The sequence below is a fragment of the Plasmodium coatneyi genome, chromosome 4 (assembly GCF_001680005.1).
Source record: "Plasmodium coatneyi strain Hackeri chromosome 4, complete sequence".
In the NCBI taxonomy this organism is placed as follows: Eukaryota; Apicomplexa; class Aconoidasida; order Haemosporida; family Plasmodiidae; genus Plasmodium; species Plasmodium coatneyi.
The window spans coordinates 483,128-495,991 of NC_033559.1; the positions used below are offsets into that span (position 1 = coordinate 483,128).

Sequence of the window (12,864 nt, forward strand, 5' to 3'; positions counted from 1 at the left end):
TTGTGCATTTCCATGGATCCCACCACATGTTGTTGTGCGAGGGTGGAATCCTGGGGGGTGGACTGAACTCTTTATAATGTTACGTGTTATTTAATTCTGTGGGGATGTACAGCCCAATTTTTTTTTTTTTTTTTCCTGGGCGAATTTTTATTGCTTATAAATTTTCAAATTGTCTAACTCCTACAAATGGTGGAAGTGAAAAGGTTTCTCTCTAGCGTTTCCCTAAGGATGCTAATTTTTTTTTTTTGTTGTATCCTTTTGTTTTTTGCCCTCACCCCGGATATTACTACAGGAAGGGTGCAACAACTATGTGGAAGCCCTAGTTACAGTCTTAACACCGGTTTGTGCGTGGCAGACAGTTCGACCAGGTGTTGTGCAAGTTGCGCTTTGCCCTATTCACCAGGTAGAGAAATATTAAGCGCTTCAAAATTTTGCCACCATGATGAATTTATGAACAGGGGAATTTACCCCTTTGTAGGGAACCTTACGGATGATCAATGGTAAGACGCTTCATTTGCCTTTCAAAGCTGGCTGGCCTTGCATGCAGCAAGGGGTGCATTATGTGATCATCTCGCGAAACTTTTTTTAACCAAAATAAATATGCCACCAAGGAACTTATCGCTCCTGCAAAATTGACCGGGGGCGTTTTAAAGGGGGCGCATTTATTCTCTTACCTAGCCATTTATCGCATCTGCTATGTCCGTGGGGGGATCAAAGTTGGAGTTGCCACAAACACATACACAAATGTGCATATATATGTACCCATATGTGTGCGCCATTTTTTCCCCTTTTGCCAGGTGCAGCCAACCCAATCTAACGAACCGGCGGCGCGGCGGTGGAGACAGCAATAACAACAATAACAGTAACAGCTGCACTAGTAGTAATGTTAGAACGCCGGGGTGGCTCTTCTCCTCGTGCGGGGCCAAGGAAGGCACCCCTTTAACGACATTCGGTGAGAAAAGAAGGGAAATACTACCAGGGGAATCACTCATGAGAAGGTCATTCACAATAGATGGAAGAGTACCTCATATGCAGTCCGAGTCGGAATACACTTCAAAAAAACAAACACAACGGTGTCTCGCAGAGTTTATCAACTTAGACAATAATACAAAAGGCGAGAAAAAGGCAGATGCAGTAGGGGCACCAAATGATTACCTAGTGGGTAGGAAGAATCTGGAGGAGGATACCAGAAATATATACATGCAAGAATCCAGTCAAAGATCCGGCTACGATGCGGAATCTGCACCAAGTAAAGACATAAACACATCGTTAAAGTCGCTCTTTCTAAACAGAAAAAAAAATACAGGAGAGAAAAATAAAAGAAACAACTTTTCGAGGAATATAGAACGCACGATAGAATTTATTGAAGGAAACTACCCCATGGATAAGCCACCCCTTATGCATATTCTGGCTGACCAAATGTATATAAGAACGATAAACCAGATGACATCGGTCCAAATTAAAGGGAATAAACTAGACAAATTTAAGTACAAGAATATTTTAATATATGATTCCTTCGAAAACTGTAAAGGAAATATCGTTGAGAAAGTTTCTGTAAAAGAAATTTCGCCCTTTCACATATTAACGGAAAATTTTATGATGAAAAAATTGGGAATGTTTTCCATTTGCATCGAAATGGAAGACACACAATATGTCGCATTGCTAAAAATTCAAAACAACTTAATTGAGCAGATCACACCGTCAAATGATGTAAGCACAATATCTGCATTCAATTGTGCCCTGGGTAAATCATCCATATTCATTCCTGAAGAGGGCAATGTGAGGATTGTAGAGAAAGTTGGAGAAAATTTATCACAAAAAAGTCATTCTTATGATATCTTGGCTAGAATTTTAAGGAAAGAAATAAAAATGTTGGCTTGCTCTTCCTTCGAAAATTATGTTGTCTTCTTGGAAATGAATTATATAATCGTTGCCACTTCAGAACCGAATGATGTATACGAAGTTATTTCGCATTTTTTGACCAAACCGGTTGGCATATTTCTAGACCAACACATTATATATGTCACAGACGCGGACAGGAAAAATGTTTTCAGATACAGATCGGAGTATATACTCAAGGAGACCGCCGCTACGCTGGTCTTTCTGGACGGAAGTGGGGAAGTGGGGCAAGTGGAGCAAGCGAAAGGGGAAAAAGGAGAAAAAGGGGTAAAATCGCCATTACCTGCGTATCACACTCAGGGCAAGGCAAACGCTCGGCACACATATGCAACAAAAAAAAAAAGAGACTACCTCTCCCCCCTGGGGAGGATCCTACTGCAAGGAGGAAAAAAGGAACAAATAGACTATTTAATAAATGGGGAAAACTACCTAATAACCAAACTGCGAGATTTTTACAATATACGGCGATACAAAAGAAACAAGGCAAAACTGAAAGGGCTGTTGTCTAAGAGTGTGACGCTGGTTTACCCAGCAGGAATTGTTGTAGATCAGGAGAAGGTATACTTCGTAGACACGGCACTACATATGCTATTTTGCTTCTCCATGAAGGAAGACAGAATTATCGAGACGTTTGGTTATCTAAATTCTCCAGTCATGAGCAACAAAGGATTGAACAAACCTTTTTCCTTGTCCCTATTTCATGTGACTCAATGGAATAAGAGTCTCCTCTTTTTGAGCGAACTGTCCAGTTCTATAATTCTAATATTTGAAATAAAAGAAAATATCCAATTGTACCTAACCTATGGTAACCTCCCCCTTGACATAGCCACCTCCATTGTCGTGACGGCAGAATTTTTAATCGTCTGTGGATTAAAACGAAGTAAAGAAAATTATGTGAACTATGTCACATACATAAAGATTGAAGAATTGAGCGAGTTCGAAATTGAGTACAACGAATTCCCATACACCCTACATTATGGAGAAGAGGTAAATATGACGCCTCTGAAAAGAAGCAGCAATATAAAAAAGTTTACCCTTAGACAGTACGAAAATAAAACCAATGCAAATATCGACACCGGATTGAATATAGACAAACACAGCGGAATGATAAGTGGGAAAGTAAAGATCTCCGCATGGTTCCACATGGAAATAGTGGCTTACGATTACTTCAACAAAATCACCTTAAGTTTTGAAAATTTTATCTCTTCATGTCCGAAGGGATTCTTTTTTCAGTCTAATAATTGTGTCCCTTGTCCCATAGGGTACTATACATCAAACGTGCATAGACTCAAATGCATGAGCTGTGAGAACTACCAAGAAAATTCAACCACCTCTTACCCTGGATCCATTTCCAGAAATGAGTGTTTATGTAAAGCTGGATACTACTTGGAGGACAAAAAAAAAGCGTGCGTAAAATGCCCAGCAGGCTACTATAAAGACCAAATTGGAGATTTCAAATGTCAGTCTACATGTGAAAATATGAAAAGAAGTCTCGTCGAAGGAGCAGCAAGCTATGAAGAATTAAACTGTGCATGCAAAGATGGGTACTATACGGACGCTCTATCCAAATGTGTTCCATGCTACTTAAACTTTTATTGCATTTATAACCCAAACGTTCCAATTAGTAAAGCGGATATTATTCCTTGTAAAGAACACATGGTAACTTTAAAAAGGGGATCCACCTCACCGAAGGATTGTATCTGCTCCGTTGGCTATTACTACGATAGTGAAACGGATACATGCAAGCCATGTTCTTATGACACATATAAAGCAAACCAAGGCAATGAATCCTGCACACCCTTTGTAACCAATCCAAGATCCACACAAGAATTTCTGCCCAATGAAAACTACTTGGAACATTCCAATATTTTTTTAAAAAAAACATCAAACGTTATTATTTCCCCTAGGAAGGGTAACTCCTCTTCCCATAGTGCCAAGTATTGTGAAACTGGATACTTCTACAGTAAGAATAAGTCCATTTGTTCCATTTGTAGATACAACGGGTACTGTGAAGGGCTCCACAATGAAGTTACTACGTGTCCAAAAAATTCAGTCACCGTTAAGTTGAAAAGTGTTACCCCTATGGACTGTTTATGCGAAAGGGGATATGGACGAATAACCATTCAGAAGCACAAGTCATTCAACATATTATGTGTACCTTGTCCTTACAACACTTTCCAGCCTCACCACTCCTCTGGTGAATGTATTCCTTGCCCTGCTTACACCTTTACAATTTCTGTAAAGTCCACTTCCATTACGGACTGCTTACCTCAAAATGGCTACTACGACATGTACTTTCAGTACATATACCAGCATACCAGGGAGCGACTCGTGCAGAATGTGCCTCTTTTTTTGCAGCAGTACCGTCGATACGTGAGCGATCAGTACACAAATGGAAGAGAGGCGCATCTACGGAAAGGGAAGCCAAGAGCCGATTGCCACATGGACCATATGTGTGGAATACCTGATGAAGACAGTCCTCTATCACTACAGCAGCTCACTCCCAAACTGATCGAGGGGGAAAGAACCCATGGGGATCACGGCCAAAACCAACATGACGCCCAATGGACGTGGTGCGACAAACCAGATGCCACAAATGGGTACGAAAAAGACAACGCTAAAGCTAGAATGCCAAAAATAAGTAACAGCATACGCAACCTGAAAGGAACGTACAGCAACGCGTTTTACACGAATTACCTCAAAAATGTTATTCTCATGGATAGTACAAAAATGGCCCGTTTTATTCAGCAGGAAGGCTCCATATTTTCGCTAGATAACTCACCAGTAGGGAACAACAACCCTAGGGGAATTATCCTCCCTCGTCAGGAAGACAGCAAAGAGGCACCTTCAAAAGGGGAACGTGTACTAATGAAAGATGGAAAACAGCACTCACCTGGAATATCCATCGCAGAGGAAGCGGCGTCAGGGACACTCATTGATAGCAATTCAAATTTACAGGGAACAATTCTACTACCAGAAGATATGAAAGCAGTTGTACGCAAATTCAACTTCATAGCACAGAAAAGAACAGACCTCCTAATGTTGATAAAGTCAAGGGAAGAAACGTACATCGAGAATAAGCGAAAGGACATATCCTACGAATGCTACGAAATGGACAGAGCAATAATTATACAAAAAAATGTGTACGTATCTACCATCCCCGAAATTGATCTCATAAGTTGTCTTAACACATGTATCTCAAACATATACTGCACAGGGATAGAAATGGATAGAACAATACACGACGGGAAGACAGACTTATTTTTCTTCCTAAACAGAAGTCATGGGACGAAAATGATCCATTTTTTCAAATGCTACTTATATTTTTACGAAGAAATTGCATCCTATTATAAAAAGGAGAGTTTGAAAAAAATCGAAGACATACAACGTTATGATGATGCAGATAGGATAACCGGCTGTGTGGTGCAAAAAAATGAAATGCTAAAACTGTGGAAGGTGTACAATTTTGACGTATGTCCAAATAACTATTATTGTCCCCAAAAATCATTTAAAAAGAAAAAGTGCCCGTTAAATTCAGTTAAAAAAAACTTCCAAGGAACTATCGAAGATTGCCTATGTTCCCCCGGGTACTCCCTACAGAAAAATTTAAACCTGTGTGTACCATGTGAGAAAGGGACTTACAAAGATTCCACATCGAATGGAAAGTGTATCAAGTGTCCTCTCAACTTAACTACATCTTCGGAAGCATCCACTTCCAAGTACGACTGCGTTTGCAGAGAAGGCTACTATTTTCATGGGCTCTTCAGCATGAAATTGGTGGACTCAAAAATGGAGCAAGTCATGATTGAAGGTATTAAAAAAGCGAAAAAGAATAAAATTTTATCTCTACCAAATGGGGAAAACAAAGTGGACGATCTTTTTTTACAAGTAAAGTCATCTGGAAGGAGGCAAAAATTTGCCAAAATGGTGCAAGCAGTTTTAGGGGAAAGTCTCCAACGGGCGACAGGAAAGGGGGAAGCTCACGGGGGTGACAACACAAGTGCGATTAAGGAAAACGAAGTGGCGTCCACCGTCAAGGAGAAAAGCTTCACCCAAATGGGAGATACCCCGATACACGTTTCGCATACCCCGCATGCAGTGCAAAAACATTACAATTCACTCTCCAGTTTAGATTTTCCTTTCAACAAACTTCATGACAGTGAGGACAGTTCCCCCTACGGGACGTGCATTAAATGTCCAAACAAAATGTTTTGTCCAGGCTTCTGGTTTAAAAATTTCGAAAGGGAACTTCATCACCCGCCCATATTTTGCCCCAATGGATCAACCGTACCTAAGACGACCTTAGAGTCGACGGACGTGCATAAGTGCATATGCGGGAAAGGGTACAGCATAAATGTGCAAAAGAGTCACAAAAACAGAGAAGGCAGCGACGTAAAGAGTGGAAGTAACGTAAACAACGTAAACAGTGCAAGCAACGCAAAGGATGGAAAGGACAGACGCGGGCGTAGCAGCGAAATGTGCGTGAAGTGTGAAGAGGGGTACTACAAAGACGTTGTGGATAATTCACCGTGCGCTGGTCTATGCATGGAATTTTCCACCTCCTTCCAAGGATCTATCAGCAAAAAACAGTGCTTTTGTTCTAGGGGCAAATATATGATACATGAGTCTTCCCACGAAATGAAATGCGTGAACTGTTCCAAAGGGGCCCTATGCATTGGTGGCTTGAAGTACAAGTCGCTAAAGAATTTAATACAAAACTCCAACTACACCGACATAGAAATTAACGACCATGTTATTCCATTCCCTCAGAAGGGGTACTTTGCCACCTTTGAAATAAAGCATGATGATTTCGTATGGTCCCCGCTGAACTCCCTAAATGTTCAGATAAATAATTACGAAAAGGGAGATATAATAATTAAAAACAAAATAGCCAAGCAGTTATTTGGCGGAAGGGTAAGACATATTACTGTAGAGAGGAATAACCAGAATAATCATCCAAAGAAGCACAAAGTGGAAGTCAAACCGGGGAAGGAAATACAACTGGGTTACCCCGCCAGTAAAAAAAGTATCTCCCTTGTCGAAGTAGGCATAACACACATCCTAGTTAACGAAAAATTGGAGAAGCTAAAATATAAGAATGAGTATTTAACAGTGGAGAGAATTCCAGACTTTCATTTGTGTCCAATTAGTAAAAGATGCGTAGGGGGGGTGGACAATTTATGTGCCCACGGGTCGGAAGGATACTTATGCAACAACTGCTCAAGAAACTATGACACGATTTATTTCAGATCCCAATGCGTTAAATGCGAAAAGACAAAAACGGAACTGATCGATTTATTGGCTAGGAAAATATTTTTCTATATGATAGTATTCTTTCTAATATATTTAAATTACTTCTGCTATGTAAAAAGGAACTTTGTATTTATGGGCATATTAAAAATATGGTACTTTTTCATCATCTGTTTTTTGCCCTACATTTATATAGTAGAGTCTAACCATAGTTCATTGCCAAACCATTTGTTCTACTTCCAGTTCTTTATCACCCTCCCTATGAGGTTTCTGACACATTATTTGAAGCTGAACTGTTTTGTGAACTCCTATAGCAACCAGCAGTATATACACATATGGTACATACAGAGGTACATAAAAATAGCGGAACCCATGATTGACTGCGTTGTGTTGACAGCAACCTTTTTAACTATCTACTTAGTCTACACTTGGCTGAAGAGGAAGCAAATTAGAACCGTAGAAAGGGTCATTGCTAGGCAGATTAACAAAGTACACTCCAAGGGGTACTACCAGCACCGCTCCGACTTCTACTACCAGTACTATCAAAAACATGTCATTGACACGATTAATGATAAAAAGGGGAGGGAAGATTTGTGGTTGAAGAGGTGGGGAAATGCATCCATTCAGCATGAACATTCCTCCGGTGAGGAAGCGGCAAAGGCGAAAACAAAAAAAATGAAGACAACAAAAACGCCTCAACGGAATAGCAGCACATCAGGTGGGAACAGCACACAGTGTGGCAGCAGCGCCCACTTATCCACCTCTGACGATTCGCTGCGCGGCAACAAAATGGCGAAGAAGGAACTATCCTCTAGTAATGAAAATCTGTACAATTTTGATGAAGAATTCTTGCCTAACGATGCATCAAATTACTGTGTGAAGGAAAACATAGCAAAGGACAAATACTGGACGTACATGTGTGCGCTTAATATCTACAATATTAAAGCCTTTGGATTATTCCGTTACATACACCCGTCTAGCATAAGCACTTTTAGTAGAATCAAAAGAGTTCTCTCCGATTTGAAGGTCCTCTACATTATCGTCTTGTATATATACTTCCCATTTACTCTTATTAGCCTGTTAGAGCTGGTGTGGTGCCAACCAGTAAAGTACAAAAGTAAAACACCCATCCTAGTTCTCTATCACATGCCTTCCCAAGTTTGCAACTGGGGCAATAAATTATTTGCAACAGGAGTGATATTTTCTTCCGTCTTCTTCCTCATGTATTTACTCCTATTCATCTTTTCATTTTATGGCACCTTGAAGAATTTTAAAATATATGGTTCGTATGCAAAACGAGTGCGTAGTTACTTCCTCTTCAATGGGTACAACTACCAGAACCGGTGTTGGGACCTCTTCAATGTGATCAAGGTGATGTTCGTGGCAATTTCCTTCACTTGTCAGTTGTACACCAAAAGAATTGATAACGCGAAATATTTTATATGCTGCTGCATCGTGTTTATCCTAATCACAGAAGTTACCCTTATTTTGATGTATTCCCCTTACGACAAAAGGTCTAATAACATTTTGCGCAAGTTAAGTTTGTTGTCCACCTTTTCCATATTGATAACATACCTAAGTGTCCAGTTCAGCTTCTTCTTTAATTTTCCCATTACGAATTCTTTGCCATTCGTTTTATTTGTCTACTTTCACCTCTACATGGGTAACAAAATTGTACTCGAATTTGTCATTTATAAGAATATTTTTAAGAGCAAGGAGGAGAAAGAGGATCAGCAAGACGTAGGGCGAGAAGCGGAAGGGTTGCTGAACGAGCAGTCCTTCTTCAATTTTGCAAAGCAGAAGAGTAACCAAAATGGGGCGAACCCAAACCTACATGCAGATGATAGAAGTACAAGTGGGGCACACAACTCTTCCACCCTAACGGGAGAGAAGAAGAAAAAAACTTCTTTCTCTTTCCCCTTGCCCTACACATCTGTGTTGAAAAAATGCAACCTTTATGACCTTCTCCTACGCGTGAATAACATCCCATTTTATTCCATCCTCTTCAACGAAAAGGGGGAGGAAATTTTCATATTTGAAAAGGGGTCCACCAGAGCCAAGTACGAAGAAATAGTGAAGAATGTAAAAATGGACACCACGGAGAGATCTCAAACGGGAGTAATAAGCCTAGATTTGCTACACTCTGATTTGCTTTACTACAATATTAGTGACCCCTCCAGACAGCCCCTCTCCAATATCAACTATGTAGACCTGAAAAAGAGGAGTACGAATTGGTCTCAACTTATGGGTGAAAGCAAATTATCCAACAATTATAAAAAATTTTTAAAGAGAGAAAAAGAGTACCCCAACGGAAAGGACAACAATCTTCATGGTCACGTAGATGGAGAAAATTCAAGAAGGGTCACCCCCCCAATTAATATAACCCATTTTATCAATTGCCTAATTGAAGCCATCAACATTCTGTTTGTTAATCAGTCGTATAACCAAATAAACGTAGAATGGATCAGCTTCGTTACGAGATTTTCTATCTGCTTCATACACTGGATGAAGAACCACGACGAGAATTTAGTGAACCTTGTCCCAATCAATAAGAAGCAATTTGAAAGGAAAAAAAGAAATCTCTTATTCTATTCCCTTTTTAGTTCCTACGCAGAAGTTTATTCTGTGCATTCCATCATTGGAGATAAGAACAAATTTGAGCAACACAAAAAGAATTTTCTACAAGCGGAAAACTTAGAACAATTTTCCACCTACCTGAATGAAGCAAAGAAGAAAAACCCTGCAGCAAAAGCACCCCATTATAGCCAAACTGATGATGAAGAAAAATCCGATTGTTACACTCCTCTGAATTTTCTAAATGATGAATTTTACAGATGTGAGAAGGATATAATTAAATTACTTTTTGATGAAAATATTTTTAAAAACTTGTCCATCTCGATTGTGGAATTTTTCTTCTCAATTTATATGATTCAATTTATCGAAAGTAAGCGTCTCTCCATTTTAATTTTCCTCTTCTGCGAGAAGAAAAACTCCTTAAGTAGGGAAAAGAAATTCTTAAAAATAATCCAAGCCAGAAAAAAGGACATCCAACTTATTATGTTCTCGCAGAACAACAAGCAGATGTACGATTTCGTGGAAAAAAACTATCTGAATGAGTACAATCAGGATTTAAAAAAGAAAATAAAAAAACTACAAAACTTAATCAAAAAGAAGGAGAAGTCCTCTCTCAAACGTGAAAAGGCGAAAAGCGTTACGCGAATGCAGGGAAATACGGCGAACAAAATGAGCAACGCGAACGCGTACTTCGTCCAGACATTGAAGAAGCTTCTCGACGATTCGTCCGCCACCACGCTGCGGCACACGGGGGGTGCAAGAAGAAAACGGCACAAGAAAACGCCCAACTAAATGTGACCACTTTATCGAGTGAACCTACGCACGCAGCGCCCCACCCCTTTCAACGAGCACCAAATTGATCGAATCGACCTAATTGGCCGAATAATCCCAGCCGCCTTGCCTTTTTATGCAAGCATACCTGCATTCTGGGGATTCTTTCAAAGTCTGCAAAGGCTTCTACGTACTTGCCTACCCCAGTTTATGCCCCTTCTGAGGACATAGACTGTGTACATATGACACTTTTACATTTAGTCCTAACTTAAATTGTGCTACACCCTTCGTGTGGCGAGATTCTTACAACGCATACACGTATGGAGCATAAGCCCATGTTCGCAAAAAGAATCCTAGGTTGGCCTTATTTCAAAACATACTAAGTAACGTGCAAATATGTGAGGGGTGTTAAAACATGCAAGTGGACCCTCGCGCTGTAGATGAGTTCCCAAAAAGGGGAGGTGACTATAAATACCTGCTTATGTGCACACTTGTGTTTGTAGAAGAGTAGGCCTCCCCTTATATGGTAACAAAACCCCTGTGCGTGAAAAGGCCAAATGTTTGAACAAAGGAAAGATACACTTGAGATTTTTTCTCCCTCCCGCTGCGGCACTTTTGTAAAAACCTTTCATTCATTTTTCAGCATGGAAAAGGAACGACGAAGGGGTAACTATACCATAGGCACTCTTAAATATGAAAAAAAAAAAAAAAAAAATGAATTAAAATAACCGCTTTTCATCAACCCAATTATGCAGAATTCCAAACAGAACAGCGATGCGGTCACGAAGAAAGGGTTCAAAATTTTGTGATAACATTAGAGGGTGCCTTTTCCTCTTCTATCAGCGGCGAATTGTGCAGAAAGAAAAAAAAAATCATGAATAAACACAAGCATAAACATATAACATGCAAACGTGTAAACGCATGAACACACCGCATTTAACCATTTATACACTCGTACGGGATGTACAGAAGTTTCTTCACATGTAGCACGCCATAGTCGCCCCTCGTTCAGCGCACTAGTACTGCCAAGAAGTGAAACACCCCAGTTTGAAAGTGAAGGTCGCGGAAAAATCGCAGCCAAGGGTACCAAGCAGAGAGAGCAAAACGTTTAGAACACACGCCACGTGAATGACACCTATATGTACTACAATTCCACAACTGTGAGAAAGCCAAAATGAGGAGAAATATACTTCGAAAGTTTTGCCTTAGCAAAAAAAATGTCAAAATTTTGGATGTACACCGAAGGGAATTCGTTTGCAAGCCTCTGTTAAATAATGGAATGACATACCGGTGCAGTGTGTTCCTTGGAGGTAGTAACAACTGGCTTGCAAAGAGCGAAGTGAAGGCGGCATCTTTTTTCTCAACAGAGAAAGATAATTTGAGCTCATTCACCAAGGAACAGATTGAGGAAAAGGTGATGACCGTGCTGAAGAAGTACATACCCCCCAATGTAGAAATTAATTATAATGAAGAATTGGAAAAATGTAAAACGAAAGATAATAGAGCTTGGGATTTTCTGGACACCGTCGAGTTTTTAATAGACGTAATTATGCATTGCCTATGCGCGCGTAAAACGTGCCTTCCTGACTAAACCCGTGGAAAATGTTTCATTTGTTAACTGTGACAATGTGATTACATTTTCGGCGTAGTGCAAATGGGACCATTCGACTTGTTTTGCACTTTTCATTAGTACACACACGTGTACATGCTTATAAATACGTGTATCACTTTCCAAACTATCACCACCTACAGATTGAATCTGAGTTTAATATCACCATACCGGACGAAACAGCAGACAACATCAAAACTGTGCAAGAAGTAATCGATTATTTGGTTCAGCTGAATATTAAGAAGGCGTAGACTTCACTCTTTTTGCTTCCTCCTTTGGTGCATTATTATATGCACCTTCTTCCAACACAGTTTTAACCACCATTTTGAATATGTGATAGCCACTTTGTGATTAGGGGACAAGCGCGAAGATGCTTCTTCTTCCTTTGCGCGTAGCGATGTAGATGCTCAACCTGCCTAGTGTATGTGTTACGTATGTGAGGAGTTCACATTTACACGGGGGCGCCACTTCCCCCGTTTCGCAACAAATTTGGGTTACTTAAAAAAAAAAAAAAGGGGAGCGGGAAGGGGCTAATTTCCCCTTCGTCTACATTTTCGTCTTTTTTTTTTTTTTTTTTTATATAACATACTTAGAAATATTTCACCCCCCTCTGTGAGGGGACGCTCTTATCCTTTGCGATATTTAAATTAGATGTAATCCTTAAAAAAGGAAGCAAAAAAAAAAGTACAGCCCTTAGCGGCGACTTCCAACGGACAACACGTACACACATGTGTAAATTTCTTTGTAAAATTCTGCATAAG

At 40.0% G+C, this 12,864-nt stretch overlaps 2 protein-coding genes across 2 annotated transcripts; both read left to right on the top strand.

The window, feature by feature from the left end:
• Positions 1–186: 186 nt before the first annotated feature.
• PCOAH_00007100 (Cysteine repeat modular protein) lies at positions 187–10,515 on the top strand (the record flags this gene model as incomplete). Its single annotated transcript, XM_020057520.1, has 2 exons — positions 187–500; positions 798–10,515. 2 exons carry the CDS (start codon positions 187–189, stop codon positions 10,513–10,515), a joined length of 10,032 nt encoding a protein of 3,343 aa, XP_019913113.1.
• Positions 10,516–11,668: 1,153 nt separating this feature from the next.
• PCOAH_00007110 (Acyl carrier protein) lies at positions 11,669–12,354 on the top strand (the record flags this gene model as incomplete). The annotated part of the gene is made up of 2 exons (XM_020057521.1): positions 11,669–12,037; positions 12,247–12,354. 2 exons carry the CDS (start codon positions 11,669–11,671, stop codon positions 12,352–12,354), a joined length of 477 nt encoding a protein of 158 aa, XP_019913213.1.
• Between the last annotated feature and the right edge of the window lie 510 nt (positions 12,355–12,864).